The sequence below is a fragment of the Poecile atricapillus genome, chromosome Z (assembly GCF_030490865.1).
Source record: "Poecile atricapillus isolate bPoeAtr1 chromosome Z, bPoeAtr1.hap1, whole genome shotgun sequence".
Taxonomy (NCBI): Eukaryota; Metazoa; Chordata; class Aves; order Passeriformes; family Paridae; genus Poecile; species Poecile atricapillus.
In genome coordinates this window covers 61,483,640-61,500,398 of record NC_081289.1, presented here as the reverse complement: position 1 = coordinate 61,500,398, position 16,759 = coordinate 61,483,640, and the positions used below count along the sequence as shown (strand labels likewise).

General features: G+C 38.2%; 1 protein-coding gene across 3 annotated transcripts in view; it reads left to right on the top strand.

The window, feature by feature from the left end:
* The window catches only part of LOC131573220 (proton myo-inositol cotransporter), a 147,979-nt gene that overhangs the window by 18,502 nt on the left and 112,718 nt on the right, over positions 1-16,759 (top strand). For all 3 annotated transcript variants that reach the window (XM_058826952.1, XM_058826951.1, XM_058826950.1), the window contains exons 2-3: positions 11,530-11,689; positions 15,501-15,709. In XM_058826952.1, coding sequence (XP_058682935.1) covers positions 11,530-11,689; positions 15,501-15,709 — 369 coding nt within the window. The remainder of the gene's footprint in view (positions 1-11,529; positions 11,690-15,500; positions 15,710-16,759) is intronic.

Sequence of the window (16,759 nt, the reverse complement as noted above, 5' to 3'; positions counted from 1 at the left end):
CCATGAGTGCTGCAGTTGTGATAGTCCAGGAAAGTGGTCACAAGTCATTTCTCTGTATAAACCTGTGTGACATGAAGAAATTCAGAGTTGGCTTATCCTTCTGCTAAGGGCACTGTGATGCAAGATCCTTGGCCTAATAGTACTACCACTTTTCTTAAGAGATCTTTACTTGAGATTCCTCCATAGGATGTTGTTCTATTACAGTTGCATTGCACTGAGGAGCTGTTATTGAATCTGTAGCAGGGAAACTCCAGATCATGAGGAGGACATATGACAGCGAGCTATTTAAGCTGAGCTGCTTCGCTTAGAGCAAAGAAGTGTGCAGCACTGCTTGACTTAACCCATGTGCACTGGGAAAGGCTTTACTCTCCTTAGCATGCAAAATGTGCATGCTGCAGAAGGTACCCTGAGGAAGGAGCACTGTACAGATTTCTACCACCCCCCACCCTCCAGTACTGGAAATATTTTCCCATATGATCAGAAATATGTTTTATTATCTCTATGTGGATCATTTGTGTTTGTGGACACAAGCTTGGTTGTATACAAATATGCTAGTGTAGAAACTGAGCAATTGCTGTGATTCCTGTATTTTCATTATAACTGTAGTTATACTTACATTACTGTCATGAGTGCTACTTGCATTATAAAGGCATAATTGAAACTTAGTTTTTAAAATCAAGCCTTAGGCTGTAAAAGGCTTACAAGGCTTTTGTTTTTTAGAGTAATAGTTATAAAACCATATAACTGGTACCTGTCTTCCTACCAGTCATGCTGTTTTCTGCACAAGTGGATAAATGTAGCAATTCCTATAAAAATATAGTTCTGTGTGTTGATGTTTACCATGTATTTACCCATGGCAGTCACAAAATTACTGGAAATATACGTTAGACAGACAGTGTTTTTTGAATGGCTTTTCTGAATAGGAAATGAAGTCATTCAATGTTACTTTTTCTCTAAAATGTTAGTTTTTTCACTATAACACTGAGTTTAGTGTTCTAATTTTCATTTTTCTTTTAATTAGTTGCAAGTGGTAGGCAAGAAAATGTGTTTTTCTGCTCATCTTCATCTGAAGCTTCATGTTTGGAGACAGTTGCTAGACTTTTAACCCAGTGAAACCTAAAGCAATTTACAGAGAAGTTAACCAGTTTCACTGTTTTGATGGCTGCACTTGTAGAAAGAGGCACTGTGAAAAACAATTTAGGTCTCAGTTGAAGATTATAACTATAGCTTTCACGTATAACCTGAAGGCATGCTTTTGGCTCAGTTGTATTTCAGCTTCTAAAGCTTTTTTATGTTTGCATAGATATCACTTTCCTTAGGATTCTTATAAGTTGGGTAAAGCATCACTCTAGTAGAATTAGGGAAAAAAATGGTATATAAGCAAAAGTGTAGCGTTGGACATTTTCTGTATAGCTTTCAAATTTTTACCCTTGTCTTCCAAAAAGAAAATTTCTCTGCACAGAAAATACATGCTAGTCCTTGAAGCATTCAGGCATTGTTCTGGAGTTTTTGATGTGGGATTGCTTTTTTTCAACCATGTAAGGGTTGTGTTAATAATGCTGACTTCCTGGCATAAATGAATGGCTATGCAGGTGAGCCCTGACGAATCTTTCTGGGTCATTATAAAACCATACCTCCCTGCTGGAAATTGCAGTTTGTGTGGCTAAGCCAGCAAAAGAGCCAGATTGGCACCCCCAGCTTCTCAGATAGTGCTTGTGGTGATCTGTGCCACAGCACAATTCTATGCCAGCCAGCAGATAAAAAACCTCAAACGGCCGGTGGGGGAGCTGAGATGTGGATGCTCATCCAGATCCCCTGCCTTGCTGGATGGGAAAGCAACTTCTTACCTGTGGCTGGGGCTGCCTCAGGACCTGACCACCTGCAGCTGCCAGTTCTTCCTAGGTGTGAGCAGCACATACAGTGCAGTCTGCTGGTGCTAAAGAGTGTCTGCAGAAAAGTGCTGCTTATCTCAATTAGTATTTATTTAAACTGAAACCACTCTTGAAGTAGATTGAGTAGTGCTTGACGTACATGTTTAAACAAGCTGTCATAAAGAAAACTACTATATTCTATTCATAATTTTCAAGTGAAAATAAAAAAATACTCATATTTTCTGAAGTGAGAAATTTTTGCAATGTGGTAAAAATAAGTGTTGGGTTGTATAAATATCTAGGCTGCTTTAATGCAGTTACAGATTTTTGCAAATAGTTCTTGATCAAAATTAATTTGGAAACAGAACAAATTAGAACTTTTTTCCTAGTTGCTTTTGGTAGCTTTTACTTACTTCTGATATTCTAGTATTGCTATAATTATTCAAAAATGCATTTCTGCATGATTTCTTGTAGCTTTCTGAAATGAGATCTTACAGATATGTGCTATAGGCACAGATTGCCAGTATGGCATTCTCAGTGGGATACTCAGGAACTCAGGCAGCTGGGTGGGATCTGGCTGGGAGTTCCACAGCTTGGATTACTAGGAACAGACGGTAGCCATAAAGAATGAGTGAACACAGGTAACTAATTCCAGGTTTCTGGGACATGTAAACTGACATCTGCGTTTTAGGTGTGGTCATAGGACAGTTGTAAAAATTTTGCTACACATTTTCTGGATAATTATATTGATTATTTTGCCTCTGGTTAGTTAAATCCCACTCTATCTTTCTCATTTTGTCACTCAGGATAAATTTCCTCTTAACATGTTTTTATTTTTATTATTATAATCTTGAATAATCTCAAAATAAATTGGAATAGAAAAAGTTACTTGTTTAAGAATGGTTTCTTCCCAAAATTAGCTATAGATAGATATGGAATATATCTATTCCATAGATAGTGCTAATGTTGAGTTGAATAGGACCCCACAGATGAAGTGGTTCTAACACTTGGAATCATAGAACATCCTCAGTATTTTTTGAATTACTGGCTGTTATTAAAAACTACTACATTCTTTTTATAACTCCTACGCTGTTGTCTTTTAATAAAGTGAGTAAACTAAGCTTTATTTTAATAAACTTTCACACTGTAGCCTGTGGGTGGTTCTTGTCTGTATTCCCTCAAGTGTCATGACTCACTTTTTTCCATTTCATAACTCCCAGTTTCCAAATTAAAAATATTCCTTGACTTGAAGAATTTCAGTGGAGGAAAATTGGTACTATGATAAATAGTTCCTCCTTGATTATGCTTTGTTGAATATTTATGTCTCTTTACTACATGTGAATACCCTAGGCTGTTCGTCTGAGATACTGTCCTGGAGATGCCAGAGAAAGGCATGGAGCATAATTATGGAGAATTTTATTCTGTATTGGCATGTTAATTTTGTTATGAGCTGGATTTATTTCTGTATCTTTTGAACATGGGAGAGCTTGAAACTTGAAATTACTCTTGTGGAAGGCTAATGCTATCTTCTTGGGGCATTGCATTTACTGTATGACAGTTGTGGTTGTTCCTACTGGACACAATTTGAGGTTTTCTTAAGTGAAGAAGGATTTTGTGGTTTTGATCCATGCTGGTAACACGCAACAGTGAAAAAACCTTCTTGTGGTTGTCAGAAAATTAATATATGATTGTTCTATAAATCTAGCTCATTAATATATGATTGTTCTATAAATCTGAGACAATATCAACTAGTGAGGAACTTCATTTACATTTCTTCTTATTGCTCTGGTCCTTGCTTCCTTCACAGCTGCATGCCACATAGTAGCATTGGGTTTTGATTATAATTACAATGTTGGCCACATGGATTTGGGCTGGTGGCTAGTTAGGGACATAAAGGTCTGGAATTACTTTGTCTATTAGATGTTCAGCAGTATAGGTTCTTTAGTTATGAACCAGCTCTCTACAATTCAGTAAATTAGTGTTAAAATACCAGACTTAAATGGAGGCTGCTGATGTTGGACCTCCATCCCAGAAGAGATGCAGCTAAGTCTGTCCATTACTGTGATCTATATTCTCATGTGGTTTTCGTGCTGCTGGTTTGTCCCTCTGCCCTTGTGCATTCCAGTGCACAGTTGTGCCACAGCTGAGAAATTGACTTCTACTAATCTGACGTAGGGGAGATACTAAGTGGGGAAGTGTGCTGCCAATTATCCTTGAAATAACTTCTATTAAGCAGTTACAAACTGCTGATAATGAATGCCTTTACTACATATGTGCAGTGGGTGGGAAGCCTAGATATTAGAGGGGACTTGAGCTTTCAGTGATAATTCACACTCAAATACAAGCTGAGCAATGAATATTTTAACTTTATCTGCTAGGGAAATGGTTAGTGTACTAGAACAGCATTCAAATACACTGCTTTCTCAAGTATTTCCTATTAGTGTGTTTAATAAGGCTCTGTTATCCCCTTCGGTTGACTGTCATTACTGAAAGCTGAAGTGTTAACTGTAACAGCACAAAAGGATTCTATGAGACTATAAAAAGGCTTAATTTCTGATTAGGCTGAGCAATGTAATTGTAATATGTTGTGGAGTTGTCTGATGAATAGGAGGTGGCTGATTGTTGACAGTTCCTGTATGTGTTTGTGAAAACTAATGCTCTTTTAAAACAAGTATCCTTTGCAGTTAAAATGTATCCCTTTTTGTTAGTAATGGATTACTTTTCTCCACAAACTATTTAAATCAATTCTTCTTTGATGGTAAAGATTATGTAGTTATTGTAGAACTTTTCAGTTCTTTCAGGGAGTTAACCAGCATGTTGCCCCTGTCCTCCTGAGTTTTGCTACTCAAATGTGAGCAATGTTCTGAAATTATCAGTTGTCAAGAAAGCTGGTTTTGCCAGAGTAAACCAAAACCTTAAAGTATAATTTTGTGGAAACACAACTGAAAGAAAATACTTGATGAAAGTCTCTTTGTCTATATAATGTGTCATACTTCTGGGGTCAAGGCACTAAATTTAGATTGCATGTCAAGTCTCCAAGATATAGGAAGTTTACCAGGTTTCCTGCAGAGTTGCTGTGAGAAAACATTAGCTCAGCTGTAGGCTGGCAAGTTTCCCCTTGTCACCATAGGAATTTGCTGTTTACTTATACTCCCCTCACACCCCCACAAAAAGCTCACCTTGACTTTGTATTCAAATTTTCTTGTAGCATAGCAACCTCTGCTAATATTTAATTCCTGATTCTCTTTGCCATAAACCTGCTTCTTCATCATACTCCAGAAATCCTCTGTCTGTGGAATCACTTCCTGCTTGGACTCTTTACCACTAACACAAACTATTATGGGATGCTTCTTAATTAAGTGAATTTGAAAGTCAACAGCATTAAAGTTTAACGTTTTAATGAAAATTTGCTCTTGCAAGGTATGTGAAATATTTTACCTTGGTTAAGTACCTCAGTGCAGCTTTATATGTTAGTGAAGGATGTTCTGAAAGGACATTTTTTAGTTTCTGCCAGTTCATTTGGAGCTCCTAACAACACAGATTTTTGTAATAAGCTGTGTATGTTCTTTGTTGTTAATAGAGATGAATTGCTAAGTTGCTGTGCTCTGAAATAGGATCAGAGATTTCTTTGCACTTTTTTTATGATTATTTCACATTTTAATTTTAGTTTCCACTTGGGCACTCTGGAGTCCCCTGGTGGTTCAGGTTACTCCCTTGTCATAACTAGTCCTGCCTGGGTGTTGGTACAGTCTTGTGATGTCATTGTGAACTGTTTAAAGGAGATAAGTGGTACAACCCCCTTAAGAGGCAGGTGGATGGCCTTCTAGCTGGTTGTTCTCCCTGGTTTGCTTGGTTTTCATGCAAAGGGTTGCACAAGCTGGACAGGAGGGGCAGAACCATGATAAAAAGAGGCATCAGTTCCTGGATGTGCCTCCTTAGCACTTGCAGTTAACCATCAGTCCTCTTTATTACTACTCGTGGAAGGCTAATTGAGTTGCAATAACAACAAAAGTTTGTGAGGATCCCTTCCCTGTGTTTTAATGCTCCTGACACTGGTTATTGGCTGATGCCATTGAAAAGACTGACACTTACATTCCTATTACCTTGGAGCTCTTTCATTGTGCCAGGAGTAAAAGTGCATTTCACTCAATATCCTGTCTCCAGCTTTTGTTACTCATCTGTTGTTTTTATGACACAGCTTCCCTCCTGTCGGCAGGAGAAATGACAGAAGCTGTGGTGAAAGTCCTGATCTGGGCAGGATACATTTATATCTGTCTGACTTTGAAAAAAGAAGTCTTTAAAATTATTCCATCTCCTTAACATTAATGCTCAAATGCATTCTACAAACAGTAACTTGGATTCCTTTTGTAGTCCTTGTGTTTTCTACCATAATTCCATTTCTTAAAATGTACTTACAATTCTAATTATCATAGGAGCTCTCCTTCATTGGCCTTTTTATTTCTATTGTCAGTAGGTTTGTTGACTTAATTTCTGAACTTCTTAGTGAATTCTTTATGATGCTTACATGTTCTTGCTGGAAATACCTTTCTGGATGATAAGTGATTCTAAGATGTCTTTTCACACCTCTGGTCTATTGATTGTCTTAAAATTGAGCTGTGTACAGACTTGTCTTTGCTTTCTACAGGTATGTCTGCAGATTATTGTAGGAGCCCTAGTAATAAGTCTCTTAAGTGATTTTAGGAGTGGAAAAACATTTAATATGATGATTTCAGCCCATTGTGTCATCTGATGCTTCCCGTATCATAATTAGATGCATCTTCTGGGCAAAATTTAAGGAACCTTTTGCTATGTTTTTTTCTAAGCTTTATCCTTTAATGAGGACAGAAAGTTCATGCCTTGGTTACTCAAGTGGATAAAGACTGGACTTCCCTGCTCTCTTTTCTCATATTTCATAGCTGTGGTGCACAATGTAGAGCTTCAGCCTTCGCTGACAGACTTCCAGTTAATTGTTTTCATTTTCTTTTTCTCATGTCTTGTCACTTATCAGCTCTATTAGGTAGTAATATACTTGCCTGCAGCAAGAATTTTTTATTTGGTGTGAGCAGTTTAACAGTGAGAGCTTATTAGAAAATGTCATCTAAGTGTAAATGAAAGCATTCTCGTATGAAGGATTAAGTAAAGATTCCATTGCAGCTATATTTGGAAAGCTGTTCTTTGTTTTCAAATTTATTTAATATCAGGCTATTAAAATAATTACATAATAAATAGTGGTTATGTATTTTATACTTGAATAATGCTTAATGCATTGCTTCTGTCTATGTCTTTTTCAGAAGAACTTACTCTCCTGTGTTCTAGTGTGTCTTAAATAGAAGTCAGAGGAGGAAAGTCTGGAGAACATTGATGCAGTCTAATGCAACTAAAAGCAAATGAGTAATGTAAACAACACTTGAGAATCTAAATCTAAATTAAATATAAATCTAATTAGATTAGATTAATCTAATCTAAATCTTCTTTAAAGTCATATGTTTTTTTTTCTCTTCTTTTGATGGGTTTCAGAATAGCCATTTTTTCCACTCCTAGTGTATTTTTTCAAGAAGAACTTTGCTTTTGTGTATGAATGCTTGCTGCATGTCAGTCAGATAAACTGGGAAGGCTTTCCTAATTGCCTCCTCCTGTTCCCTGAAACCTCCTGCTGCACTCTTTCAGACTCAGAGTAGCAAAGCATATGTTTTGATATTAAAACAATAATTGAAAATGTGTGACAAATGTGTCTTCTGAATTGAGATTTTTGCTTAAATATTTTGAATCTGTAGGTTTTGGGACACATGGTAGAGGAAGTAAGGTCTGAAACAGAAATCCAGAAAGGCTGTTTTAGACAGCAAGATTGTGAACACATTTCTCAGGGCAGGAAAGCTGCCATGGAAGTTGCAGATTTACTGAGTCATTCTGGTTGGAGATCCACATGTTAAGATGGTCAGGGCCTAACTAATCATGGTTCTGGGCAGCCTGCTCTAGATGCCCCTGCTTGAACAGCGGTTAGACTAGATGATCTTCAAATGTTTCTGGCAATCTAAGCAATTCTGTGTGATTTTGAGCTAACACTCTAAATCCTTAGGTTTCCCTGAGAAATCTTGTGCTATTTAATATTGGTTTAATAATAAATAATTTCAACTACTGTATTAATGCTAGCTGAATAGCACTGGCTAGCTTGTGACAGGATTGTTGGGGTGTGCAAGCTTCCTTTTCTCTGTTTGTTTCTGTAGTCAACTTGTGAGAAGAATGCAGCAGAAACAATAAATCTGTTGTTATGATGTGGCTTGTTCATGACTTTGTGAATACATGTTAACTTTCATACCACCCCTATGTTATGCAACAGGTTTTAGTTTCACCTATGAGAGGAAAGTGTTGTAGCTGTGGCTATCAGTGGTTCTTGTAGTGTCTCAGGGCTGATGGTGTGCTCTGAACATCAGTGAGAGCTTCTGGTCTGGATGATGGTGTGGCTCTGCTTTTTGGATGCCTAAGAAGCATTTTTGGCTGGCTTGCTTTGAGCAAGATTCCTCTGCAGGTCCTGTGTACAGTCAGTCTTCATTAAGAGTTTAAAGGGAGTAAAAAGTGTTTTTTTTACAGAGCAGATATTGTTTTTGGTTGTGCAGATCTTTCTAACTACTTTCTAGTAAAAACCACATACAGATGTTGCCATCTTTACTTCTCAAATTAGCTTCACTACATGATTATGTATGTTAAAGATGTATCTTAACATACAGTCCCAAGGAGCCTATGGGAAGATGGCCACACCGCAGTGTGGGAACAAGCACTGGCATTAGAGGTGACGTGCCCAAGGCAGAGGGGTGGCAGGGGGAGCAGGAAGGCTCAGCCTCGGTAGGCCAGGGCTGCCGCAGCTGTAGGGCCCTGCCCCTCTGCCCCAGCCGCTGCCTCGTCTGGGTCCTCGGTGGCTTGTGTTTGCAGCAAGTGGACACACTCCTGTGCTTTCCCAAAAAGGATTTTCTGCTATATGTGTGCAGTCTCCATCACTTCAATTATCATTATTTCAAATACTGATGTGAAATATGGGAGAGAAATACCCCTAATGGTGGGCTGGGTTTGAAAATTCACTTCTCTGTCAAATACACAAAGGGCTATTTGAATGCTTTTTTCCATGGTGCATTCTGGTTGGCTTTGAAAATTGGTTGAATGAATTTTTAATGCTCCTTTTTCTTTCCCCTGACATTTTTATTTGAGTTTTTTATTCTGTGCCGGTTGTTCAGTTGATAAGAGAGAGAGGCATTGGCATGTCCTGGGCGGCTCTGCTGGGAACTGGGTTATCATGCTGAGTGGCTGCTGTGAGTGTTTACCTATCGCAACAAAGGATCTTCTCATGCCATTTTATTATTACACAATCTGTATTCCTTGCTTGAGCTTTTGGAGGCTCCCAGCAGTCCTGTAAGGCTAACCTTGTTGTTAAAGATGATTTTGTGCTCTTAGTTTGGTGAGTCAGCCAGGCAGTGGGGCACTAGCTGAAGCCTCTGCCATCCCATGAGGAAGCCCTTCTACTGTGACACAAGCAGGGAACCACAGCTGTGCTTCAGGAGCATGTGCATGCTTTTAGGTGGCCCCATTTCTTGCTGGGGCTGTAGCACTGGCCAGTGCTGGTGTGGGGATGTCTGTATGGAGCTGGTGGAGCTGCCCCAGATTGGAAGACGTGCTGTGTGTGATGGTGCTTGGCTGTGCTCACTGTGCTCAAGTTGTATCTCACCTGACTTCAGTCAAAATATGTTTTTGGGTGGCTGCTGCCAATGTACTTCCAGTTTTAACTAGAAAAGAGATCACTGTGGCTTGTCAGTATTGGTTCTTGTAAGGAAGTAGGGACCACCAAAGCATGTGCTGCACCCAGGTGTGCTCTTCATACACTGTTGAACTCTTTTTTTACAGTTTGTATATGTTCCTTATGTACATTTCTGTCTTTGGCACAAATGATTCATCACATAGTTGTAGGAAGTACTACCAGTGTTAAGACAGAATAAAAAGCAGTTGTGGTTCAGCATTAGTCCTGGTTTCCTTATGGTGATAGAGTTTTTGCATTGAATAATAGAATGACTTGGGTTGGAAGGAATCTTAAAGATCATCTAGTTCCAATCCCCCTGCATGGGCAGGGAGGCCACACTCTAGATCAGGTCGCTCAGGGCCCAGTCAACCTGTACTTAAAATTGCACATGGAATATTTTTAAACCAAGTCAATAAACAATTTGTTCTACAACAGTAATGAAATTACACAATAATAATAATGATAATGATAATAATAGTAATGCTTGGCCTTGTTTTTGTTTTTATCTGTGGAAACCATGCTAAAGTTATTTTTAAAGTTTTGTGAACACCTGATGTCTTCAGTTAGTCACTTAGACTTATGTGTGCTTACTTGGATCATAGCATCTCTTTCTTTCAAAATTATAGTTATACCTATCCTTTTATTTAATTACAGTGTACAGGCAATGTGAATTGAAGAAAGTTTTTCTTTGTACCATTGCATCAAAACTTGAAATTCCAATAGAGCTGCTAGCAACCATTTGCTTAGGGTATGCTTCTAGGGTTCCTTAGTAGCATTTCCATTGTTTTCATACTTTGAAAGTAAAATTTGTTCAGCTTATTCTATTTAAGTGTGTGCAGATCTTGCCTTGATTGGAGTTAATTTTGTAAACACAAAATCCTAAGTTTAAATCCAAAATAATAATTTAAATCCATACTGGCTGCTATGAAGAAGAATAACTCTACCCCATCTGAAACTAGCACATTTTCCACCCCTTATTCCATCTAGATGCAGTGCATTCTTATTACCCATGAATCACCTCTCCATTCTTTGATATAATACACAGATATCATCCCCACAGTCTAAGGACCACCCCTATAAAATGTCTGTAAAGTGTCCATAAATGTCCACTGAGTTCCTTCAGCCCATGACTTTGGGCTCCATTTCTTAGGATGGTCACTCAGGGCAGGAGTGGTGGTGTTTTCTGTGGAGTTTCTGGACACCAAAGCCAACTCAGTTCAGATCACCGCTTGTCATGTCCAGCCTTGGTTAGGAACTCAGCTTTGTGTAGCTGCTTGCTCACTCCCTGCTGATAGGGTGAAGGAGAGAACTTGAAGGGTAAAAGTGAGAAAACTTGTGGGTTGGAATAAAGACAGTTTAATAGGTTTAGCAAAAGCCACGCACTCGCGCAGAGCAAAACAAGGAATTCATTCACCACTTCCCACAGGCAAGCAGTTGTTGAGCTATTTGCAGGAGAGCAGGGCTCCATCATGTGTTAGAGCTGTTGGGGAAGACACTCCACAACTCTGATTGTCCCCCCATTCCTCCTTTTCCCCTAACTATACATGGTGAGTATGATGCCATGTAGTCTGGAATATTCCTTGGGTCGGTTGGAGTCAGCTATCCTGGCTGTGTCCCCTCACAACTACTTGTGCCTCCAGTGTCACTGGTGGTGTGGGGTGAGAGGCAGAACAGACCTTGACAGTGTAAGGAATAAAGAAAACATCCCTGAATAGTTAACACTGTTTCCAGTACAAATATTAAACATAGCCCTATACTAGCTACTAGGAGGAAAACAAACTCTGTCTCAGCCAAACCCAAACCAGTATTTTATGATGAAAAAGCTATGTAGTATCTCTTTCAATTTTATAACTGTAACTGAATTTATTCTTGTAGGTGTAGCATCTATGACTGTGCCAGTGTACATCGCAGAAGTGGCTCCGCCGCACTTACGAGGCAGATTAGTCACCATTAACACTCTCTTCATCACTGGAGGGCAGTTTTTCGCAAGTGTTATTGATGGAATCTTCAGCTACCTCGCGAAGGATGGATGGAGGTTTGTGAGCCTTCCTTGCTAAAAACAAGCTGCTGTAGTCCTGATTTGGTTGACAGCTACTATAATTCTTGTTGGTAAAACAGAATTTACATAGAAAGTGGTAAAACTGTATACTAAATTGGAACTTCAGTAAATAAATCTTGCCAAAATAGATCCATACTGCTTTTGCTTAAGCTTAATATTCACAGTATGTGCAGGCTTTTTGACTTTACTAAACTTTAAAGTGGGAGAGTAATAAATATGTGTCACAAGTGTGAATGAATTGTCATGATGTTTATGGAGGTAGCTTGCCTTTTTCGTTTAGAATGATAACATGCTGATTTTTCAAAAGGCAAATTTCCAGTAAGTAATATGCTGTATGTGCAAGAAAGAGGTGAAGTTTGAATATTCTTAATCTGAGCAGTGGTAATCTATCAGAATTGAAGGATATGGTAGCAAAAATTTGTAGTTAAAAGCTTATGTTATAAAATAATAATCTATTTTCTGGGTAGCAAAAACCCAGTTCTCACAGCCTCTTCTATGTCTCATGCTCCAGTTGTGCAACCCATCTTAGTGATCCACTGTTACTCCTGGTTTGCGGCTTTCTCTTGTATTTGTAGTCTTAGTCTTCCAGGTGCAGCATGATGTATTGAGTAGTGAAGAGCAATTGTTTCTGCAGCCTGCTGGCATGTGCTGGCTGACTTGCAGTAATGCTGTGTTTTATGCATGTGCCAAGTACTGCTCTTCTGGATTGAGTGAACTTCCTGTGAAGACACAGGCTACCACCTCAGTGATGAGGTATCCAAGTATTTTAGCTGCAGTGCTGGAGCTGTTAATTGAGGATGGTATACTGTCCTCAGCTAGTTTATTGTAATCCAAGGCTGAGCAGGGAAGAGTACAGGTGGTCTGTCACCTGAAAGGAGTGGCCAGCAAACTGGTAGAGAGAAATCACAAAGGTTGTCTCCTGAGTCATAATATATAAGAAGGAAAATTACAGTAATTATTGTATCTCTTACTGACTGAATGGCTAAGCACTGGAGTGCTGCAACAAACAATAGCGAACTTTAATTTTTCTTGACTCTGCTTGTTCTTGGAAATGCTTTATATTAAATTAAAATAAACCAAAGAAAACAAATATTTAATGTGACCCTTATGTCAGGTTAGCTTTATAAACCCTGCTAATGCCATCTTAATAGTATTGCAGCAGTATGTCAGTGAAGGAGAAATGTTACAGCAGACTTATTAAATTTCATGCTGGATTTTTTCAGGTCTGCTAGACATCTGGCTTCAAAAGCAAAGTCTTGTAATCTGTATAGGAAAGAACTATATTAGATTTCTGAAAGCTGGCTCACTGCATGAAATGTCTAAAATTGCCTGATTTTACTCTAAATTGATTATATCAAAATGGCTTGCTCTGAAAATTACACCAACTCTAGAACTTGCAATGGATGTTCTCTTTCAACTAAACATTTTCTTTCTTGCCTGCTCCTTTTACTCAACTGACCAGAATTTTGTAGGTTGGAAACTAACTTTAGTGAGAGAGCACTGTCTGTACATTTCTTGTGATAAACAATCCAATAGAGTCCAACTGGTATGAATCAAGCTTTCAGGAGCTTTGATTGATTTTGCCTCCTAAGATGATTGGAGGCACCCAACTGCTTAGCTCTGGAGGCTCTGCTGCACATAAGCAACTGAAGGGCTTTGGAGGAGCAGAAATTTAAGTAATAGGAGTCTGAAGGACTAAATCAGTGCACTTAGATGCATTAAACATATTTTTGCATGCACTTTGACAGGATACAACTGTTGTTTTTAATCTCTATGAGGTTTTTTTACTCTTCATTTGAAACAGAAAAAGCTTTCTAAATATCACTCCAGTTAAGATATCGAATCTACAATTTGGTGAGCTTCAATGGTCTATGTATTTTGTATACAGCTACCAAAATGTTTGTGGAGAAGGAAAAGTGTAGGAATAAATGAGGCCATTAATGAATGAGAGCATTAGTGACTGAGGAATGTGAACATTAGTGAATTAGTGGCACTGTTAGATACATTGACTGAAGACTACTCAGCTAATAAGCCTTCCACAGACTTTGTGGTTGAATTTATTTTCTTTCTCATGCTTTTCTTTTTTAACTAATGGCAAGCTATATAATTTTTAAAGTGTTATCAAAAAAGGGGAGCTGTTCACTGAACTCTTTCTAGGGCAAGCTTTGCTTCCAAATATTTGGAAATTATGGCTGGTTTTAAGAAGAACTTGAGGCTCAGCTGGGGGTGGGATGACTAGTCTGCATGCACATTGTCCTGGGATGTCATCCTCTTTGCATTGCCTCTTGGGTATTGTTTTTACCATTCTCCAGTTTTCTGGCTGTTGTACTGCCCATGTTTTTCTTCATTAAATCCACAAATGCCTCTAAGAGAGTGTTTTTCCATTTTTACTCAAAATGCATTTCGATTTGACAAATACATTTGGTTTATTGCCCTAACATAAGGTTTTTGATGATGGTTGTTCTCTTCTTCCCACTCAATTAGCAATCTCTTGCATGCTTTATAAAAAGATCCAGGTGAGAGGCTGCAGAATTACCTGTGAAAGCATGCATCCTGGGGTATGGAGAGAGGAGCTAGAGGAGAGATTAGCAAATCTCCTTAATCTCCTGACTGATGTCAAGGTGTGAATGATTATGAGTACAGGCTAACTCAGTATTCAGAGGGACTGGTTTATGGAGGTGTTTTAATGATTATATCCACTGATGTGAAACCTGTGATAAATGCAATAATGTACAGGTGACACCAGCACTGTTTGAAGTCTTTCATGAAAGTGAAAAGAATCTGGGTGAAGTGTAAAATGGGAAGAGGTCAGATTTAAAAAGCAGAACCAAATTATACATTGTTCTGCAGTTCTTTTTATCCTTTTACTGTTTTATTGAAGAAATACAAAAATGTGATCTGTATAGACCAGAGCAATCCATGAAAATTGGTGGTATGCTTGTCTTCCACAGCCTTTTCCCCCACTTTGGATGGAGCAAATAACCCTGCCAGGGTGTTGCCACAGGTGTCAGTGCTGATCCTTGGAAGCATAACTGTACTTTTACCAATGGTAATTCTCTGTTGAGTAGAGAGCCTTAATGCAATAAATAGTAATCCTTGGGCATCTAAAATGCAGCTTTGATTTAAAACCTAACACTGCATCTGTCTGAAGATTTAAAAGCAGACTCTCTGAAAGATCTGTTAATTGCTGTGCTGGTGAAATGAACTTTTTTCAGTGTTTCTGCTTATAGTCAGAAATTTTCAAAATTAAAACCAGCAAATGTGCCTGTGTGTATGTACTACTGACCAAATTATGCGTTTTTCTCTGGCCTTTTTGTTTGTTTGCTTGTTTGTTTTTTGTTTGTTTTTTTTTATCTGTCAGAGAAACAATTGGCAGGATTTCAATCTCATTTTTGTCATCAACAGTACCTGGTTTTCTCCATGCACTTGCTTTCTCTTTCAGTTGATTATCATCACTGAAGAGTTTATCAGTTTCCAAACTAGTGGAATATTCCAGCTTTTTTATTTAGTCTAACTTAGTGTATTCAGGACCAGTGGGACTAGAGTCAGTGGTGGTGGAATAGTCAACATGTCCCTGTGATTTCCTGGAAATTAAGAAAAGGGTCATATTTTCTAAAATACCTGAAGAATATGATTCTTTCCCCCTTAACTTACAGTGAGGAAAAAAATACAAGGAGTGGGAGATGTCATCTGGAAATACAGTTTGAGTAGCTGTAACTGAATCTTCTCATAGCGTGTTTTTGTAGGCAAATAGTAGATATTAATCTATTTTCTTATTTATTTCCAGGTACATGCTGGGCCTGTCAGCTGTACCAGCAGTTATACAGTTTCTTGGATTCCTATTTCTTCCCGAAAGTCCCCGCTGGCTCATTCAGAAAGGCCAGACTCAGAGAGCACGGAGAATTTTGTCTCAAATGCGTGGCAACCAGGCAATTGATGAAGAGTATGACAGTATCAAAAACAACATTGAAGAAGAAGAAAAAGAAGTTGGAGCAGGTATGCTGAATACTTGTTGGCCACTCTGTCTATCAATGAGGAGATAAAAATCAGAAGAAATGTTGAAGTTGTAGCCTGTGGGAACTTGATGCTTTGCTTTTTCTTGTCTCTTTTGCTGTATTTTTTGATTTGAAGTATTTCATGTACTGGTAGCTTCAAAAATGAAGAGATTTCTATGACCCTGCACTTTCAAATTAGGTTCTGATTTTTTAAGTGAGGGAAGAGTAAAGTTGTGTAGGATTCTAAGTTTATACCACCTACACTTATGTGAGAATTGATTTCAGAAAATTGATCAGTTTAAGAATGCATATTTCAAAGTGTGGAAATAAAATAAACTTTGGTTTCTTTCTTCAGTGGAAAAGGCCAAACAGACACAAGAGAGGTCAGAAGGCATTGTATATGCCTCAATTATCCAGAGGCCCCTTCCCAGCAAAGTGCATTCTAGGCAAGAAGCCTTTGGAAAGATGTACAAAATGAGGCCAGTAATACAGAGATTCTTTTTCTGTAAAAGTAATTTCTGAAAGTCCTATTGATTTGTCCTCAAGAGAAAAAGTAAAATCCTTTTTTCTCTCTTTTGAAACTTTGTCATATTTGCTCAGAACCTTGTGTTCATGTGTGTACTTATAAAACAAGATTACCATTTGATTGACTTTCTGTACTCTGCATATTTTTTCTTTGCTTTCTACTGGAAGCGTTGACCTGGGAATGTTAAGTAAGGCTTTTAAGAGTTGTTCTTGATAGGAAAATACTGTAGCTTCTCAGAGCTGGTAGAAAGAAAAGTGGAAGTCACTTTACATCTGTGTAAATTGAGATTCAGCATCTGATAATACCTATTCTCACTGCCTTATTGAGCTTGTCTTTGAACCTTACAATAAATAATTATGTGTCTGGAAGAAGTTATTTGACATATAGTTAAAGGATTTTCAAAATATTCATCTGTAGTGTGAAGCGGGGCTGGGTTTTTTTCCTCACATTAAGTTTTTGAGGTTTTGGATGCCTTTTTTTCCCAGTTTTTTGGGGTTGGGAAATGAAGTTCATTAAAACTAATTT